At 52.0% G+C, this 18,597-nt stretch overlaps 1 protein-coding gene across 4 annotated transcripts in view; it reads right to left on the bottom strand.

Annotated features, from left to right (window-relative positions):
• eml4 (EMAP like 4) overlaps positions 1-18,597 on the bottom strand; it is a 53,744-nt gene that overhangs the window by 15,159 nt on the left and 19,988 nt on the right. The window contains exons 1-11 of one of the 4 annotated variants that reach the window (XM_035531309.2): positions 16,250-16,654; positions 9,319-9,495; positions 5,628-5,784; positions 4,756-4,959; positions 2,527-2,667; positions 2,389-2,414; positions 2,213-2,245; positions 1,102-1,225; positions 833-982; positions 654-723; positions 7-117 (exon numbers count right to left, since the gene is read on the bottom strand). In XM_035531309.2, coding sequence (XP_035387202.1) covers positions 7-117; positions 654-723; positions 833-982; positions 1,102-1,225; positions 2,213-2,245; positions 2,389-2,414; positions 2,527-2,667; positions 4,756-4,959; positions 5,628-5,784; positions 9,319-9,495; positions 16,250-16,316 — 1,260 coding nt within the window. In that variant the 5' untranslated portion in view covers positions 16,317-16,654. Of the gene's footprint in view, positions 1-6; positions 118-653; positions 724-832; positions 983-1,101; positions 1,226-2,212; positions 2,246-2,388; positions 2,415-2,526; positions 2,668-4,755; positions 4,960-5,627; positions 5,785-9,318; positions 9,496-16,249; positions 16,655-18,597 lie in introns of those variants that run through there. The other 3 variants (XM_035531311.2, XM_035531310.2, XM_035531312.2) reach the window with 3 other exon arrangements.

Raw genomic sequence — 18,597 nt, forward strand, 5'->3', positions numbered from 1 at the left:
ACTCACAGCTTTAGAGAACGCGAGAGATCCAACTCCTCTCTCAAAGGTGCCCAGACCAATGACCTGCAGGGTGGTCAGAGTGACAGAGTCCCACACTCTTACATGAGGCTGCAGTGGCTGAGAGACAGGGAGAGAGGGGAAATTAACAGGGGTGTTGACGTGAATCACTGTCAGATCCAGGTGTTCAGTTTCAGGACTTCAAGACTCCACAGAGCCAGTGTGATGTTTCACACATACAAGAGTCAGAAAAGGAGAGGGAGAGAGATCTCAAAAACACAAAAGCAGATGCGAAACAAAAATAAAACCTGGGATAAAGAGATTTTTGGGTGTGTTGGAAGGCATGTTCGCTGTAATCATTTGCATGTTTTATCCTTGTATGTATGTACACTTCAGCAAACAGAGAGCCTGCTAATCTTCCATAAACAGGAAGCAAAAAAGAACACAAAAGGTGTAAAAAACAAACAAACAAACAAAACAAACAAACAAAAAAAACCCAAAACAAAACAACTTTGGCCAAGGTCGCCCCTGTGATGATTGCATGCAAAGAAAGATACCTCTAAGAACAGCGCATGCACTGTTCCACACTGATCGCTGACGGGGAGAATGCAGTGCCCTTGTGTAAATGTGCAGGTGTACAGGAACATACGAGTTACCCTTCCATCCTTGTCCACTCCTGCGAGCTGTCCTGTAGCGATGCGTATCTTATCAGGGTGAACCGCGAGACTGGCACAGACAAGGATGGAAGAAAGCAAGAGAGATTAACGGTTGCATCGATCGGGCAAAGCGCAGGCACACGAACACGACAGGCTGGGTGGCTGGTGGGGTGTGTCACCATTTGACGCAGTCCGTGTGACCCAGGTAATGGCGCTGCGTCCTCTCGTCGAAGTTGAACAGCACGACCACGGAGGCGATGAAGTAGACGATCTCCCCCGTAGGCAGCAAGCAGACGTTCGCCCTGCAGTCACGGCCCCTGTAGCCGTATCTGCCCCGGCGGGTCAAGGGGAGAACGAGGGATGAGAAGGACAACCCCCTCAAAGGGGGGGGGGGGCTGCTCCGAACATCACGACAGGGGGGCGGGAGGGGGGTTTCTAGGAAGGATACACCCACTCCAGTTTGAGCCTCTCCGGGGGCAGCTCGGTCCGGACGTCGTCGTAGTTCTCGACGTCCGACGGGATGAACATGGTGATGGGTCGTCCGCGCATGAACATTTTGATGTAGTCGCCCTCTGTGGAGAGATCGGAGATGAGAGGTCAGGGCGGACCGTGCGTGAGCGTGAAGAAGCAGCCTCCGCATCAGGCTGGTGAGGAAATCGCAAGCCTTCGACCCAAACTGAAACCCAGGTGGACCAAAGCGCAAGCGACAGGAGCAGGAGAGAGGAGCAAGAGGCATGGTGGGGAGGGGAGGGGAGGGGAGGTGAAGGAGAAGCGGCGGAGCAAAGCGGACGGGACGGGATTGGACGAGCGCCAGAGTCTTGGCGCTCGTCATGTTTCTTTTCTCTGCCGTCTGTTTCTGTCCCGTGAGCCTTCTTCACGTTGAGTTCATGCCGAGTTCGTGTGTCTCAGCCTGCTGAGGGGAGAAAAAAAAAAAAACCTCTAAAAAGGACCCTGGTGTGCCGTATTAACGGCTCCCTCTTGAAGGTGTCCGTGAGCGCATGAGTGCGTAATCTTTGCGTAATGGTCCGGAAAGGCGCGCCCTGAGTGAGGAGCTGACCGATTACTGGCAGAGGGTAATGTTACACGGCTACATTCCTCTGCCTGTCACTTTCTAGTGCTTAATGAAGCTAAGTCCCTTCAACCAGATGAAATCTGTTAAAAGAAAAAAAAAAAAAAGGAATCACAGACAAGGAGGGGTGGGTCCCATTAGCCTTGTTACCCAGAAAGCAAACCCCTTATAATTGCTTCAGGAAGACATGACGGGGGAGGCAGAGAAATTCGGTTTTACCGTGGCAGGGTAGAATCGGTGAGCGAGCGAGCGCGAGAAAAGTAAGGAGTGGGAGGGTTGTTGATCTTACGCCTAGATCAACATGTTATTAGGGGAGGCTGTTAAAGCGTTTAGCTGTTAAACGCACTGGGTTTAGCCATGCCAAAGGAGAGAGCTTGAGGACAAGGGAATATCGGTGGGGGCTGGCTGGCGCGCGGCTAGGGGCGGCAGGCGTAGCGGCCGCGCGCTCATTCTGACGGCGGCTTCAGCCCTGTGACCCGGAAGAGCTTACCTTGACTGTTTTTCTCGCGGGTCGACATTTTGGCTGGTTATGGGATAGAGACAACAGCACTCAGACACGGGATGACACAGGCCAGGAAGGGCAGCGCTAATGATTTGACAACCACAACATACAACTGCCAGAGAGAGGGGAGGCGGGGCTAAGGAAACAAAGCAAAACGGCATTACCTTGGCTGATTACTGGATCCCTGTGCCTGCGTGAGGGATAAGAACAAAAGAAAAAAGGCAGGGTGGTTAACCGGGGTTAGTGCGCGAACGCGGTCGGGTTCCTGAGAAGCGGTGAGGCGGCGCGCGTGCGTTACGAACTTCTCTGCGTTCTTCACCACTTTGGCCAGCAGTTTGGAGGTGGAGGCGGCCTTCACCAGCTTGTTCCTGCTCTCCTCGCTGCTCTCCCACGTGCTGCTCTGCGAGCGTTCCATGCCGCCGCCCCGCCTACCGCTGGCTCCCCTGCGGGCAGGACACACGGAGGACAGTGGTTGTGGGGACAGCGGGGATGTCCGTGGCGCAGAGGGAGGACACCGTTCACGGCTGGCTTTGAGCGGGGGAGGCGTGTCGGGGCTGGGGGTGCTCTCGCCGCCAATCTCCGTTCGGGTCTTTTTTGACTTTCGATTGTTCGTGGCGATACCATTTCGACGACCTCCCAGTGTACACACGCGCCTCCCCTGCTCGTTGGTTAATCGCAAACCTGAAAAGGCAGGGGGCGGGGCAACAAAAAGCACCGTCGCGCCATCGTTACACGAAGGGCGCAGTGACGAGGAAGAGGCAGTCCCTCCGGGAAAGGGGCGGTGCATGCGTCAGGCGGGGGCCGGGGACACGAGAGAGAGAGAGAAAAAAAAAGCCACACTCCCACTCCAAGGTTAGTATAGGCCACCCACGCCGTGGGCACAACAGCGGGCAGGCACTCGGCTGAGTCAAAAGGACCAGGCAGTAGACGCCAAACCGCATGACACAGAGAGGAAGAGGAGGATGAGCTAGACCAGCAAGAGAAGTACAGTAGTGAGAAAGAGGGCAATCCTCATGCGTAGCTGTGTGTAAGGAAAAGATGTTAATAGCAGGGAAGTAATCCAGCGCTGCAGTTCACACCCACCACACTGATGTCCATCAACTGCCTCCAGATGACATGTGTGTGGCTCAGTGTATGTGCAGGACATGTGTTGGCATCTCCAACAAGAGTTCATTGGAAAACCTGAAAATGCCTTCCGGCATTTATAGGTGTGTCGATCTAGAATATTCGATAGCTTGAATTATTATTGATTTTCATTACCTTTATCATTAGGTTTTGCTCCTTTTAGTCTCAGTATGATTTCTGTATACTGCATAGGTGGCATGGATGGATTCAGTTGGGAGAAAGAGTGATCCACGGCGCACACACACACACACACTCGGAGTACATTAGCGACATTAGCAGGGCATTTCGCCACACCAAAAAATCCCCTCTTTTCCATTAACCTCGGGGCAACAAGGGCTCTCTTCAGGCCTAGCAGAGCGAACGTGCTTCCCAGTCAGGAGGAGCACTGCCTGAAGCAGAAGTCTCACACCGTGGCGTGACTGACACAGACTCAATTTGTCCCTGGGCCATCGTCGTCTGTTATAACGAACATTAGCTGGAGCTCACGGAGTCAGGCAGCCATGGTGCCGCTCATCTTGGGGAGGTGCGCTAGAGAGGTGTGTTCCAGCGAAACTTTAAACCGAGCCTTCACTCAGAAGACAGGGGCTGACAGGAAGAGCCAGTGGCTATTTGGTGTCTGAAAGCAGATCTCGACGCTTAACGGCACTGAGCGCCGTGCGGCCCTGCGGCAGTTGTTTGAAACCAGCCAGGCAAGCGGCAGCTACATGCTACACGGACAATACTCCAGGCTAATAACTCCCTCCCCACGCAGTCTGAACGTAGACCGGGCGCTGATAGGATTTTACTGAGAAGGCTAATTGGTTTCCCGTGCGTCTTAGGATAATCAGATCGGATGAGCTGCGCAGCTAATATGAATGTGTCAGCGAACCATGTCCAAGCGTGAGTGAGTGCAGGCTAAAATGATTGCTGAAGGCGTCGGAGCGCACCAAGGCTAACGCGGACGCCTGAGCGCTGGACGCAGGAAGGGGACGTGTCCCAGGCGACCCACGTGATGGGGTAGGTCGCGAGCTCGGCTGGGACGTCCGAGTCCCGTTACTCCCGTTTCTTTGGATGACGTGACCCCACTGCTGCGTTAGGGCTTGGGGGCCTCCGTGTGAGATCGCTGTGCGAACGTCTTCTGCAGGAAACGTCATCCGCAAGGCTCTGCTCGTCAGTGGCCTCGCACGGCCGGCGTCTCAATCGGTTCAAGACAGACGGGAAAAAGCAGAGGTACGAGTTGTGCGTTAACCGGGATGCTCGAGAGCGAGTAAGAGGCCGTTAAGTCTGGCCTGCGAGCGTAGACCCTCTGAGAGCAAGCGCGGTGGCGCCGGACTGGGAGGCATGTCGTTCCTGCGCCTTTGAGAGAGAAATGTTTGCGAAAGCACCGCAGCGCGCCAGAGGAACGGGACGTGGGCGCAGTGTGGAACCTTTTGGCCTGCGAGGGCCCCTTGCTCTCCGGGGTCGGCCTCGGGGGCTGGAGGGGGTGTGGGGAGGGGGAGAGGCTGGAGGGGGATGGTGCCTGGGGAGTGCTGGGGGTGGAGGGCGGTTTATCGTCGGCCTGTGGCGGCAGAGGCTCCTCCTTCTCCTTGATGCCCTGCATCGGAGGCTTGTCTTTTTTCTTCTCCCCGCCGCTGCAAAAAAAAACCAACAAAAAAAAACAAAACAAAAAAAAACAAAAAACACAACAACGGGGCCGGCCAACGGGAGAGAACAAGGAGGTCAGGTTCAAATGGGGTACAGGGTTAGAAGGCACAAACACTTACCACTAATGAATAATTCAGTTTGAAGAAACAGGATGCCAGAGACACACAAAAAACCTCAAAAATATGCACGTTCATCTTTGGTACACAAACAGTGATATTATGCCAAAAAGGCAAAGGTCATCCGACCGGACTACAGCAGTGAGCATGGTACTGGCCCCATTTCAGGGTGTGCGAATGACAAATATGTATAATTACTCCACAAACAAGGGCGTGCTATTCTTATTCCAGGAGCTTCTATATTTTATCGGGCACTTAATGTCGGTCGCCAAGCACAAAATTATGTGGTTTCTGAGCATTTTTCACTGAAATACTGGAAAAAAAAAAGATTAGTCATATGTCAGACAAGTCCTGGGTCTGTTAAAAACAGAATTGATTATGTTTTGGGCAATATGAGTAATGTATCACTAACGTTGTGACTGGAATATTGTGCATGCTGTGAGTGATTATGTACGCAACACAGTGTTAACACTGCGGCGGTGATGTTTGTGCCCTTTTGCTTACTTGCCGGTTCATGTGTGCACGGGGGTTTGTGTTACCTCTTGGCTGCGGAGGACAGTGTCTCTTTCCTGGCTACGGACACCGTGGAGCTGTCTCGGTGAGACACCGCGGAGCTGTCTCGGTGAGACTTGCGGCCACCGGAGCTGCCATTCGTAATGCAGGACATAGAGAATGCCTCGCGCAGCGGGGTCTGACCTGCGCAACAGATCGCGGATCAGTCACCGTGTGAGTCCCATTACAGTGGGGAGTAACGAGAGCTGTGACTCAACACCTGATCCCAGAACAGCCACACTTAAAATGGGCACGGCTTTCTGCAGAAGTCTGAAACAACCCAAATGTGAGCTGCTGAGTCATTTCTCGTCACAGGATGCCTCGTCACGCGAGCCCTCGTCAGACAGACGCTGCCAAGAGAGGAGGTGGTCAGCGGAGAACTAGCCGAGAAAATGGAGGAGTGACGAATGTGGAAAGTTACTGCAATGCGATTTACTGGATGCAGATGATGATGGCGGACGGAAGCAGCCAGGAGGGTGCGAACAAGGGGAGGATAAACGTGGGCTTAACGAGGGGAGGATAAATTTGGGCTTAACAAAGGGAGGATAAATTTGGGCTTAACAAAGGGAGGATAAACGTGGGCTTAACGAGGGGAGGATAAACGTAGGCTTAACAAGGGGAGGATAAACGTGGACTTAACGAGGGGAGGATAAACGTGGGCTTAACGAGGGGAGGATAAATTTGGGCTTAACAAAGGGAGGATAAACGTGGGCTTAACGAGGGGAGGATAAACATGGGCTTAACGAGGGGAGGATAAACGTGGGCTTGACGAGGGGAGGATAAACGTGGACTTGACGAGGGGAGGATAAACGTGGAATTGACGAGGGGAGGATAAACGTGGAATTGACGAGGGGAGGATAAACGTGGAATTGACGAGGGGAGGATAAACGTGGACTTGACGAGGGGAGGATAAACGTGGACTTAACGAGGGGAGGATGCACATGAGGATATGCTAACTAGATCAAAAGGGAAGGGATTAGGCCAGCCAAAAGTGGAAAACTGGAGTGAGGAACCTCAAAAATTAACTTACATTTGAATACGTCTGCTACTCAAAACATTTATGAGCGGTGTCTTTCGCCCTTCACTACCATTGCTAATGTTGCTATCAGAGCATCTCTGCCTACATAACAGTGTGACGTACACAGTAATGCATGCGTCTGACATCATTCCTCTGATAACGTGTGATGCGGTTGCCGCAGTCCACGTCAGCCAAGCTACTTAAAACCCACATGCAACATTTAAAAGTCGGATTTGTGATGCATGTGTAAAGGTCTGATTTAACTGCACTGGACACGATTCTTGCGTGTTCACTGTAGTCTAACTTTGGGTTTCTTATGATGATATGGCAACGAAGCGTGGAATTATTGTGCAACTGGGCCCTGCCATCTTTGTGAGATCAGCTTGATTAATCACTTCTCCAGGAAAGGATGTATCTGTGTACGAGTGTTTGGATGTGTGGGGTTTGTGGGTGTGTGTTTGTGTGTGTGTGTGTGTGTGTGTGTGAGAGAGAGAGAGAGAGTGAGAGAGAATTACTAGCCTAAGAGCAATATTTTGTTGATTTCTTGGGTGGGTCTCCTTTAACCTATAAAGCATAGACATGGAATAGCATAACTTTCAAACTATTCAAATACACTGCTACGTAAAGTCTAGCTACAGCACTAACCTACTTTACGTCTCATCTTTGATGGTGCTGTTTCAGAAACTCACTTGGAGCTCACTAGGGGACAATGAGGAGTTTCATGTGAGTTTCCCCAGTGCAGAACACTGGAATAGAAATGTGGCGTCTTCTTGCTCAGCCCAGCCCCACAGGCTCATGGTGACCTTTAGTGGTTTTGTGTGTGTGTGCTGGGTGTGTGTATGTGTGTGGCGGGGGGGGGGGGTCTGCACAATCTCATAGGGGACCCACATGTGACCTCCTAACACTCACAGGAAACGAAGGAAATCTCTGCCTTCCATCCTCAGCGTGTCACCCACTTCCTGTGGCCCTACCCCCAGACACTCTCAAACGCTGTCAGAGTCTGGCAAGATCAAGGCCCTCTCAGCAGCTGCCAGAGTAAAGGAGCCTAATGCTAATAAATCAGGCTGCAAAACGAATTACAGCTAGGACAAGCTCTCCGGCCAGATAGAAATGACCATAAACTCTGTGGCAAAGGCAGCACTGATCGCAGGCAGAGCTAATCCATCTCAGCTCCATGTGCAGCAGTTGGACTCAGAGCAGCTGATTAGAGAAAGGGGGAACCCGTTTAGGAGAGTGTGGAAGGCGTGAAGAAATGGAAAGAGGAGAGGAGAGAGGAATGTTGCACTCTGTGGGTGGGGCGGGTGGGGAACAGTTTGCCAGGATCTCCGCGGGAAAGCTGAGATGAGCCTGAGCTCTCCGCCGGTCATTCCTGACCTCACGCGTCGGGTCTGACGGGGGAGACGTGCAGAGGTGGCTGGACCGGGATTGCGCGGTTTCAACGAGGCACCATCAACAAGGGATCACACGTCTTAGTCCCAGCTCCCCCTTGCCATTGAAACGTAGCCATCAGTTAAACCTGCATCCTGGTTAAAGATGTTTTTTGGCGAAACAGCTCCCGCCACTGGGCGACCGCCGGAGACGCACGGGCGACCCCCGCGCTGCGGTTCCGCCGTGCTAAAAGCCTGCCCTCTCAAAGATGAGGCCCGGCTCCGCGCCGGCCTGGCACTTAACGGCGAACCCTGTCACACCGGGCCGGGAGCCATGTGCGTGCGTTTTACTCAGTGGGAAAAAGAAGAGGAGCGCGACGGAGATGGGAATGCTTTTAAGGAATGCTTCAGCAGCCTCCCACTCACACCATGTTTTGTCAGGAGACACACACTCTTCCATCACCCTCTTTCACATTGTCGCACCTTCATTCTGCAGTTTGGGTGACGTCTGCTTGCTTTACCCATTCAGGTGTTTTACTGTCAGTAAATTGAACAGACAGTGTGTGTTTGTGAGAGAAACAGAGAGAGAGAAAAGAGAGAGAGAGAGAGAGAGACTGAAATATGTTCAGTACTGTGTGTATCAGAAAGCGACCCAAGGCCAGGGTGAACTCCCACTCGCACTTCTGGGTTAAAGAATGAGTGCTGTCATAATTGTGTGTGTGTGTGTGTGTGTGTGTGTGTGTGTGTGTGTTCTTCATCGCGCATGTTAGCAAGAGGCTGCTCATTGGAACGCATTGTTTTAAAAATCTTACAATGTTACTGCCTCAATTTATCAACCTGACACTGAACGTTTGTGTCCACAAACGCACAGCAGCTATTGTTTTTGTTCAGGCAGGCAAACCAGATATCAGCATATAAACAATCTGCTCAATTTAATATCACACACACACACACACACACACACACACACACACACACGCACGAACACACAGCTGCATAACAAGGTCGGGTTCAAACTCTTCACATATCCTGCTCTGGCTCTTGCACTTCTACCACAAAACATAAATGTACACCCGAACTCACCCCCACCCCCACACTCACCCCCGCACTCACCCCCACCTCCACGCACACCCCCGCACTCACCCCCACCTCCACACTCACCCCCGCACTCACCCCCACCTCCACACTCACCCCCGCACTCACCCCCACCTCCACACTCACCCCCGCACTCACCCCCACCTCCACACTCACCCCCGCACTCACCCCCACCTCCATGCGCACCCCCACTCTCACCTTTGGCGCTCTGCTGCTTCTTAGCGGCCGTGTCCTCGGACTGGGCGAGGCGTCGGAGCACGTCGGCCAGCGCTGCCTTCATCACCGTCAGCTCGTCCTCCTGCTGCTGCACCCGCAGTTCCAGAGACGACAGGCGGTCCTGCACATCCGATGCGCTCGCCGCCGAGATGCTGTCATCTGCGGGAGAGACGCACAGCGGTGAAACACCCAGCATGCCCGTGGTGCCCTTCACCCTCCCGGCCACCCATGTGGCTCTCAGCACTCCAAGACCGGAAGAACGGCTTTTTATGGCGCCGTGGACCGTGTATTTGTAAAGAGAGAGACAGCGAATGCAGGGGGGGGGGGGGGGGGGGGGGGGGAGGAGGGGGAGTGCAGGCTGAGGGAGGGAGTTGGGGGTGGGGCTGGGAGCTGGGAGCCTGTCACAGGGAGCAGCTGACTGCCAGACGTGGCTGTGGTTGCAGCTGGGACTGCCAGAGTGGCCCACGTGCTGGGGCCAGGCAGAAGGGGCTGTCACATTCCCCCGTGTGGTTAGCTAGTTAGAGCTAGGTCCTGAACACCCACCCACACGCACACGCGCACACACACACACACACACACACACACACACACACACACACACACACACACACGCACGCACGCACGCACACACGCACGCACACACGCCCGCGCGCGAGTATGTCCAGAATAGGAGTTAAACCCAGGGGAATGAAGAGTTCTGGAAACATTTATATGCAATTACTGCAAAAGAAACCCAAGCAGCTCACAGAGATGGTGATGGCACCCACATGATCCACCTCCCAGCTCAGAGCTGGACGCCGGACGGCAGACAAGGTGTTCTGAGGTCAGTGAGCAGCTATCATAGATCTGTGTGTCAGGAAGAACCCAGGGAACCGTCCTGCTCTGCCAGTCAGCGTGGACGCATGACTGAACACTGCTCCATCACAGCTGAGCAGAGCCCCAGGAGCCAGACGGAGACAGACACACACTCTCTCACACACACACACACACACACACACACACACACACTGCAGGCACCCAAACACAACACATGCACGCCTAAGCCCAGAGTCTCCTATGAGACACAGATCTGTACAAATTAGCCTGCATACAAGCCAAGCGCTAAACCACTTTATAGTGCTGGCCCATGCCAGCACAGGGATCAATCAGTCCAATCTGGCAACCTCAGGCAAGGAAAAGACCAGAGAGAGCAAGGAGCCACTTAACAGCTTCCAGACCTTCGGTTTGGGGCAAGCTTGCCAATTCATTCCAGGGGGTGAGATTAAAGCAATTTGTTTTTTTTTTTATTCACTCTGGTATTGCTCTCTTTTGGGGATGCTCTAAGACAGAAACGCCTAACAGAATGGAAAGAGGAGGAAATCCATCACTGGAGAACGCTGGCAAAAATGGCCATCCTCATCACTGATCCTGGATCTGAATGAAGTGTGTGTTCTCTTTATCACTATTATAGAGGTTCAAAAAGTAGAGCTCTAACGAAAGACTTAGGTTAGTATTAAGCTAAGATAAGGTTCATGTGAATTTTCATACACACACACACACACACACCTACGCGCAGGTTAAACAGCTTTTATCTTGGGTCGCAAATTTCCCAAGGAACAAAAGCAACTTCTCAAGGCTGCAGGAAGACGTGGCCATAAAGGCGGAGTGGCGTGGGCAGCTCCACACACTCCGCTCCCCCCGCGCTCACACACTCCCCTCCCCGTGGAGGTTTTCCTCCCTCTGTCTCCGTGTGGTTGTTTCCCCTCCTGCTGCCCGCTGTCCGCTCCTGCGTCAGAGAGGACAGGGTAGACTTCTACCACACGATGTCCGAGAAGGAGAGAGAGAGACACTCCAGGGATAAGGAATGAAGGGTGGTGTTGGGGCAGGGCGGAGGAGAGGGTGGAGGCCCAGGTGAGTGGGGCTTTGGGTGAGAAGCCGCCTACCCCGTTCTGACCAACAAGCTCTTTCAGGCTAAAGGAAGGAAGGGAAGGCTTTCTGCACTTGTCATATTTCACAATAGCCTGCCGCATTCCTCACCCTCAGCCCTCTGCACACACGAACACACACGCGCGCTACACTTACTTGAACATACATTTACATGGCTGGCGACCCACATGCATTCCTTTGCTATAATTAAAGGGCACACGCACACAAACTGGATGAAAAAGCAGAAAAGTCTTGGACTTTTGTGTGGAACAATCCTCTGGCACACAGCACCGGGGTGTGTGTGTGTGTGTGTGTGTGTGTGTGAGTGTGTGTGTGTGTTTGTGTATTTACTTTCGAGGCACTTCATTTGGCCTGTGGGTCTGTAGAGGAAACCCTCAGTAGGTGAGGATGGCCAATATATAGATAAGAATACTGCTGAAAAGAATTGTGCAATCAAGCTCACAGCCTTATCCCTGCTACAACTCAAACGCACACACACACACACACACACACACACACACACACACACACGCGCGCGCGCGAGTCGGGCAGCATTAGACTGCCTGGTTAATGTTTAACAACGGTCGTGAACTCTTAGGAGATCGGGTAGCCAGTGTTTATTCCAGCCGACACACACAAACATATACACGCAGGGGAGTTGGTAGCCAAACACACACACACAAGCAAGCAGGTTGCCAGTGTTTGCCCATACAATTACTTCAGGTGCGGGTACGGGTGGGAGCAAGCGGAGGAAAAGTCGAAGTAAAGAATGACCTTCTTTATTGAAGCTTGGCACATTAAAGCATTCAGTGCACTTGTGAAGACACACTGAGCATAGTATGTATCCCTCAGACAGTCGCAGGTGTGCATGTGTGTGTGTGTGTGTGTGTGTGTGTGTGTGTGTGTGAGTTAATCTCCTCTCTGTGCTCTAGACTGTACCAAACCACGCTACAGACCCACACATACAGACAGACAGACACAGACAAACCCAGAGATCTGTTCTGTGCAAGCGCTGTACAGGTGACCTCGTGTGACCATAATGAGCTTCTCATGAAAGCAGAACTTGAACTGTGGGGGGGACGTGGCCCTGTGGCCCTAAATTTCAACCCAAAGTAATCACCCGCCGGAGTCTAAAGATGGCTTTCGTTGGGCTTTAGGCAGATGGCCAAGGTGTGTAGTAGAGAGAGATAAGGGTGGAGACATAGAGGAAGTCAAGTGAAGGAGACCAGAGTGAAGACTGCAGAACATGTGGACTCGGTCCCTGAGCAATTACACCTGCAATCGCAGCATCGGCCGCCACCAATTAATCTCACGTCTGACCGACATATGAATCCAAAATCCGTTATTGGCAGTTCTGGTAGTGGAACACATACTGTAGTGCAGCACATACTATAGTGTAACGCGTACTGTAGTGCAGCGCGTACTGTAGTGCAGCACATACTGCAGCGCAGCACATACTGCAGTGTAACACATACTGCAGTGTAACACATACTGCAGTGCAGCACATACTGTAGTGCAACACATACTGTAGTGTAACACATATTGCAGTGCAGCACATACTGCAGTGTAACACATACTGCAGTGTAACACATACTGCAGTGTAACACATACTGTAGTACAGCACATACTGCAGTGTAACACATACTGTAGTACAGCACATACTGCAGTGTAACACATACTGTAGTGGAACACATACTGTAGTGCGTACAACCCAACGGCACGCGCTGGGCTGGAAGTGCTTTTCTGAATGGCCTTGCATGCGGCGGGGCTGAGCAGAAGCCACAGGGCCCGGAGGAGGAAGAGAAAGTGCCTCTGAAAACGTATGTTAATAATTCACTGCTACAGCGCAGCACAAGGTTTGCAAACACACACACACACACACCCACCCACACGCACGCACACGCACACACAATGCAACCTCTGTGGTCTGTGCGTGCATCTCGTTATTGAGCGTTCGTGTAGAGGCTCGGCAGTGGCGAGTGGAGAACAGTGCTGTGACACGAGCTTTCAGCAGCTTACCGTCAAACCCCCACCGCCTCACCCTTTCCCCCTCTCGCTCTCTCCGTCTCTCTCTCCCGTGCTCTCTCTCTCCTTCCTTCTCCTTTCCCCCTCTTTCTCTCTCCGTCTGTCTCTGTTTGCCTGACGTACTTAAGTAAGATTAGTTTAAATTGCTGTTCTTTCGTTTATAAAGTGGGGATAGCCCAGACTTGTGTGTGTGCGCGTGTTTGTGTGTGCGTTCGCACACGCATGCGTGCGTAACATATGTGCCACGTGTATAAATGTCACTGTGGCATGCTGTGAGCTGGTAGTCAGTGTGACTCCTGGACTGCAGGCCACTGCAGTCATGCGGCACAGAAGCTGTCTAGTGTATGTGGTGACAGGTTCATTTAGAGACATTAGACCACACACACACACACACACACACACACACACACAGAGACAGAGCAGAGGGCCTTATGAGAGCGTAAGACTGCGTGGCCCTGCTTGGCTGGCCTGCTGCTGACTGCATACAACAGATCCCAGATCAGGCACAAGCTTCACATACCCGCCCCTTCGTCTCAGCCAACCTTAGCTGCGAAAGCGCTGTGCGTCTGCCTTTGCTGTGGACGTCCTTGTCCAGAACTGGCAATCGGCGTTCAGTTCCTGGCCTTGGGCGGGCGCTCGGGATGACTAACGTAAAAATTCCGCTGAATCGAACGTTCCTCTGAGCAGTTGGTTGGCTGGTTGTTTTGTGTGTGTGTGTGTGTGTGTGTGTGTGTGTGTGTGTGTGTGCGCGCACGTGTGTGTGTGTGTGCGCCGGCCTCCTTGCCGCTGAGGAAGTGGAGGTGCACGCACTGGGCCGTGTCTCCTCCCATCTGCCGGCCCCATATGACACTGCAGGGCTGCAGCTCACGCCTGCACGCATGACAAATCTGTTGCACAACAGTGGAATCTCCAACACACAGAAAACACACACACACACACACACCACTAACATACACATTTGCCAAATGTTTTTTTTAAGAGGGAATTCTCCTTCCTAGCACCTCACCCAACACAGAGGAACTCAATGTTAGTAAATCCTTACTGTCAACTACAGACACCATAACGCACCTGTGTGTGTGTGTGTGTGTGTGTGTGTGTGTGTGTGTGTGTGTGTGGGACAGAGAGAGAGAGAAAGAGACGACAGAGAAAAAAAAAAATCTTGCCAGCTCTGCCATCAGACCATTTCAAAGCGCACATCGCTCTCTAATACCTTAACAGCACCGATACTGTGGTAGATAATTCAGAGGTTTGCTTAAAGTCTTCTGCCTTATTACTTCCTGCGTGGTGTCTTAGACTTTATCACTGTTGCTATCATGATACAATTTATATGGCACCAATATAAAGGCCACAGCACAGGACCAAGCCCAATGTGAAGTGCTGTCTTCAGACTCAGAGTCTGTCTCCCTCTCTCTGTCCTCAGACTCAGAGTCTGTCTCCCTCTCTCTGTCCTCAGACTCAGAGTCTGTCTCCCTCTCTCTGTCTTCAGACTCAGAGGCTGTCTCCCTCTCTCTGTCTTCAGACTCAGAGTCTGTCTCCCTCTCTCTGTCTTCAGACTCAGACTGTCTCCCTCTCTCTGTCTTCAGACTCAGTCTGTCTCCCTCTCTCTGTCTTCAGACTCAGACTGTCTCCCTCTCTCTGTCTTCAGACTCAGAGTCTGTCTCCCTCTCTCTGTCCTCAGACTCAGAGTCTGTCTCCCTCTCTCTGTCCTCAGACTCAGAGTCTGTCTCCCTCTCTCTGTCCTCAGACTCAGAGTCTGTCTCCCTCTCTCTGTCCTCAGACTCAGAGTCTGTCTCCCTCTCTCTGTCTTCAGACTCAGAGTCTGTCTCCCTCTCTCTGTCTTCAGACTCAGTCTGTCTCCCTCTCTCTGTCTTCAGACTCAGACTGTCTCCCTCTCTCTGTCTTCAGACTCAGAGTCTGTCTCCCTCTCTCTGTCCTTGGACACACTTTCTCTCTTCAAACTCTCACTCCCTCTGTCTTCAGACACTCGGTCTTCTCTCTCTCGCGGTCTTCACAGTCTGTCTCTCTCTCTCTCTCTCTCTCTCCCTCTCCAGACCCCCCCCATCTTCAGACTCTCTCTCTGTTTGTCTTCACTCGCTCTCTCACTCTAGATGCCTCACACCACGCAAAGCTACCAGCTGTGTTCTTCTGTGTATTCTGTTTGCTTTTCATTAACAGGGAAGCAAAAGGAGAGCAGGGAAAACTTGAGAAAGAGGAAGGGGCTGGGGGTGGGAGGGGGTAAATAGAAAAGAGGGAAATGATTTCTGATAAAAGCGTAGTGCAGAACGCAGTGGTGATCCAGAGCATACCTGCTAAATGTCACCCAGAAACCTGAGAACACGTAAATGGCCTCTAAATGCAGAACACGCACACTCCCGCCAAAATTCACATGAGTAAATATACTTAATATGCGTACACACACGCCCACACCCACACAAACACTTTCACATTAACACACCCACACACCAACAGTTCTTGCTGTACCTGTTATTCATTGACCAGCCATCCTCATAACACACTGCGCTGTTACAAAGAGAGGAAGCAACACCCTAACCGGCTGCAGGACCCTGTCCACGCCAGCCCCGAACTCACCAACCTACTTTGTACGAAGGAGTGTGTGCGTGTGTGTGTGTGTGTGTGTGTGTGTTTCATATCCTCTGTACTGAATGTCAAACAGCTTGTGCCCCACTAACTCCTAAGCCATGTGCAATCACTCGCACACACGCACAGACACACACACACACAGGACATGCACACACATGCACAAACAGACATGTAATAACACACGATTACATGCAAACACAAACACACACGCACTTCAGCAGAAACAGTGCCCCATTTCGCCTCAGGGCAGTTTGCTATAAATGAGACACAGGAGCAGACTGGCTTCCCTCTGAAGCTGCAGCGCACAAACACACGCACACGCACACACACACTGTACTAAGACAAGCACACACAAACACTCCCTCCCCGGTCCCATCCTTACCCATGCAGTAGTTCCTGAGCACGGATGCAGCATTGGGGCAGCAGGTTGGTGACAAACCGTCCTCCATTCTCCTTACACAGATGTGCTGACGCACGCGCGCGTGTCTGTGCGTGTGTGTATACGTGTGTGCACGATCGCTGCACGATTGCTCTTCTCAAAGCTCGACAAAGCCTTCCACATCAAAGGTTCCCCGTGTCTCTGTGTCCTTCTGTCTCTCTTTCTGTCTTTCTTGTTTCGTCCTCACTTTGGCAGACCCGTGTGTGCGTCTCTCTCGCTCTCGCTCTCTTTCCTGTTCAACTCTCTGCGACAATCCTCCCTGCTGTCTGTCTCCTTCTCTCCTTCTCTTTTTCCCCTCTCCGTCTCACAGCTCAGTGCAGGTCTGCCCGCACGCACAAAGTCCACAGACTACGCGAGGGCACGAGAGAAGAGGGTGGAGTGGGGGGGGGGGGGGGGGCGAAGGAGGAGATAAAGGATAAAAAAAAAAAAAAAGAAAACCTTGGCTGGTTCAGGGAGTGGCCAAAGCGCTGCGCTCACATCTTCAACCACTGCCATTCTGCACCCTCGAAGACAGACACACAGACACACAGTGTGTGGGTTTGCCCGGGGGGGGGGGTGAGATGCAGAAGTAAGGAACAGACCACGTGGAGGTGTCAAACTCCCCTACAACACGCACGCGCACACACAACATGCTGCAAGCACTTTGAATATTTATTTTAGGCATTGAAATGGGTTCGTTTAGTCCCAGTCCTCCTAGTATCACGTGAACAAGCAGTGACTTCCAGGGAAACAACCTAGAAGCTTTCAGTACTCCACAACACTAGGCAAGTCAGACTAGTTCAGTTACATTTAGCAACATCTCATGGTTATTTCAACCACTACCATTTGGAAATGATTAACCAGTTAGTCTAGAACAGGACGGAGCCAAATCTCAGTTTCCACCTTCTAACGGCGGAAAGGTATTCTTCGCAGCGCGCTCGGATGAGGGCTTCACTGAGGGGTTACTGTCTTCCTCATTTCGTAATCACTTTTACCCATGTAGCAGCTACAAAGGAGTGAGCCGATACTTACAGTCAATGTTTTTGACGTTACTGGCGTATCATATTACAGACAGAGGTTGGTGCAGGCGAACGAGCATAAACCAGCCACCGTACACACCTCGGCGCTTTATGCTTGCCGCTAATTGTAATGTGGTCAGTGTGTGCACTGTGTGCGTGTGTGTGTGTGTGTGTGTGTACAGTCAGGCTGTACTGATGTATGCTCACGTTTGCTCTGTGTCCATTTAGGCCTCCATTCAAAAACATCCCCTGAATGAAGTGATCTGGGGAAGTGCTCAGGACGACAACAGCGCTTCAGAACAAAGTGAGGCACTTAATTCCGCCATGTTAGCGAAGACGAGCCGAGAAAACAAAAGATACGCCGGGGGGGTGGGTGGGGGGTGGGGGGGGCACACACGGGCAAGTTGGAAGGAAAAACAAATACAAAAAGTAACTCGTGATCAGCCCCGGGGGGGGGGCAGAGAGAGAGCGAGAGCGAGAGAGAGAGAGAGAGAGAGAGAGAGAGAGAGTGTGTGTGTGTGTGAGCAAGGGCAGTAACAGCTCAGTGGTACATCACTAATAATCAGAAGGCTGCCAGTTCAAGCCCCACTGCTGCCAATCTGCCTGAGCAAGGCCCTTAACCCTCAATTGCAATTTAATGTATATTATTACTATATTATAAAGGCCGCAGTAGAAGTAATAATGGTAATACGAGTATTGCTGTTGTAGTTATTATTAATCGTAGTAGTTCTAGTTTAACAAGGGGGAGTCTGTGTTCACACACCCATGTAGCAGTTATCCCCTTTTCCTCATGCGGTTGTCACCACGGAAACCACCTGAGGCTGAAGGGGGTAGCACGCGGTTCTCCAGGTTTCTCAAGCCGGCTGTTGGGACACACGGCTGCATGGGCTCAGGACGGACATCAGTGGGACGCACACAAGCCCCTCAGTTGGGTCCTCATGAGGAGCGCACAGCTGGGTTACGGGAGGCCGTCCTAACAGTGCCGTGTGACCGTGTCATGCTGACACACTTTCAGCGCAGTAACGGGAAAGGGAAATTAGGTCAGAAACCACACATGGAGAGCCTCGCAGAGCGCACACACGCGTACACACACACAGTGTGCGTAATTAATTACTGTCCATGAAATGACATTTTAAAAAGCCCCATCAGTAGAAGGTAAGCCATATGCTGGTGTGATTAATTAGACGTGTGCACTAGAGTGAGGAGATGACAGAGCTGGTCGATTGAGCACATCCTCGCGTCAAATGTAAAGTGCAGAATCCAGTGGGATTCTGTTCATCTCAACACACACCC

This window comes from Electrophorus electricus, chromosome 12, assembly GCF_041902795.1.
Source record: "Electrophorus electricus isolate QZ-2024a chromosome 12, ASM4190279v1, whole genome shotgun sequence".
NCBI classification, from domain to species: domain Eukaryota; kingdom Metazoa; phylum Chordata; class Actinopteri; order Gymnotiformes; family Gymnotidae; genus Electrophorus; species Electrophorus electricus.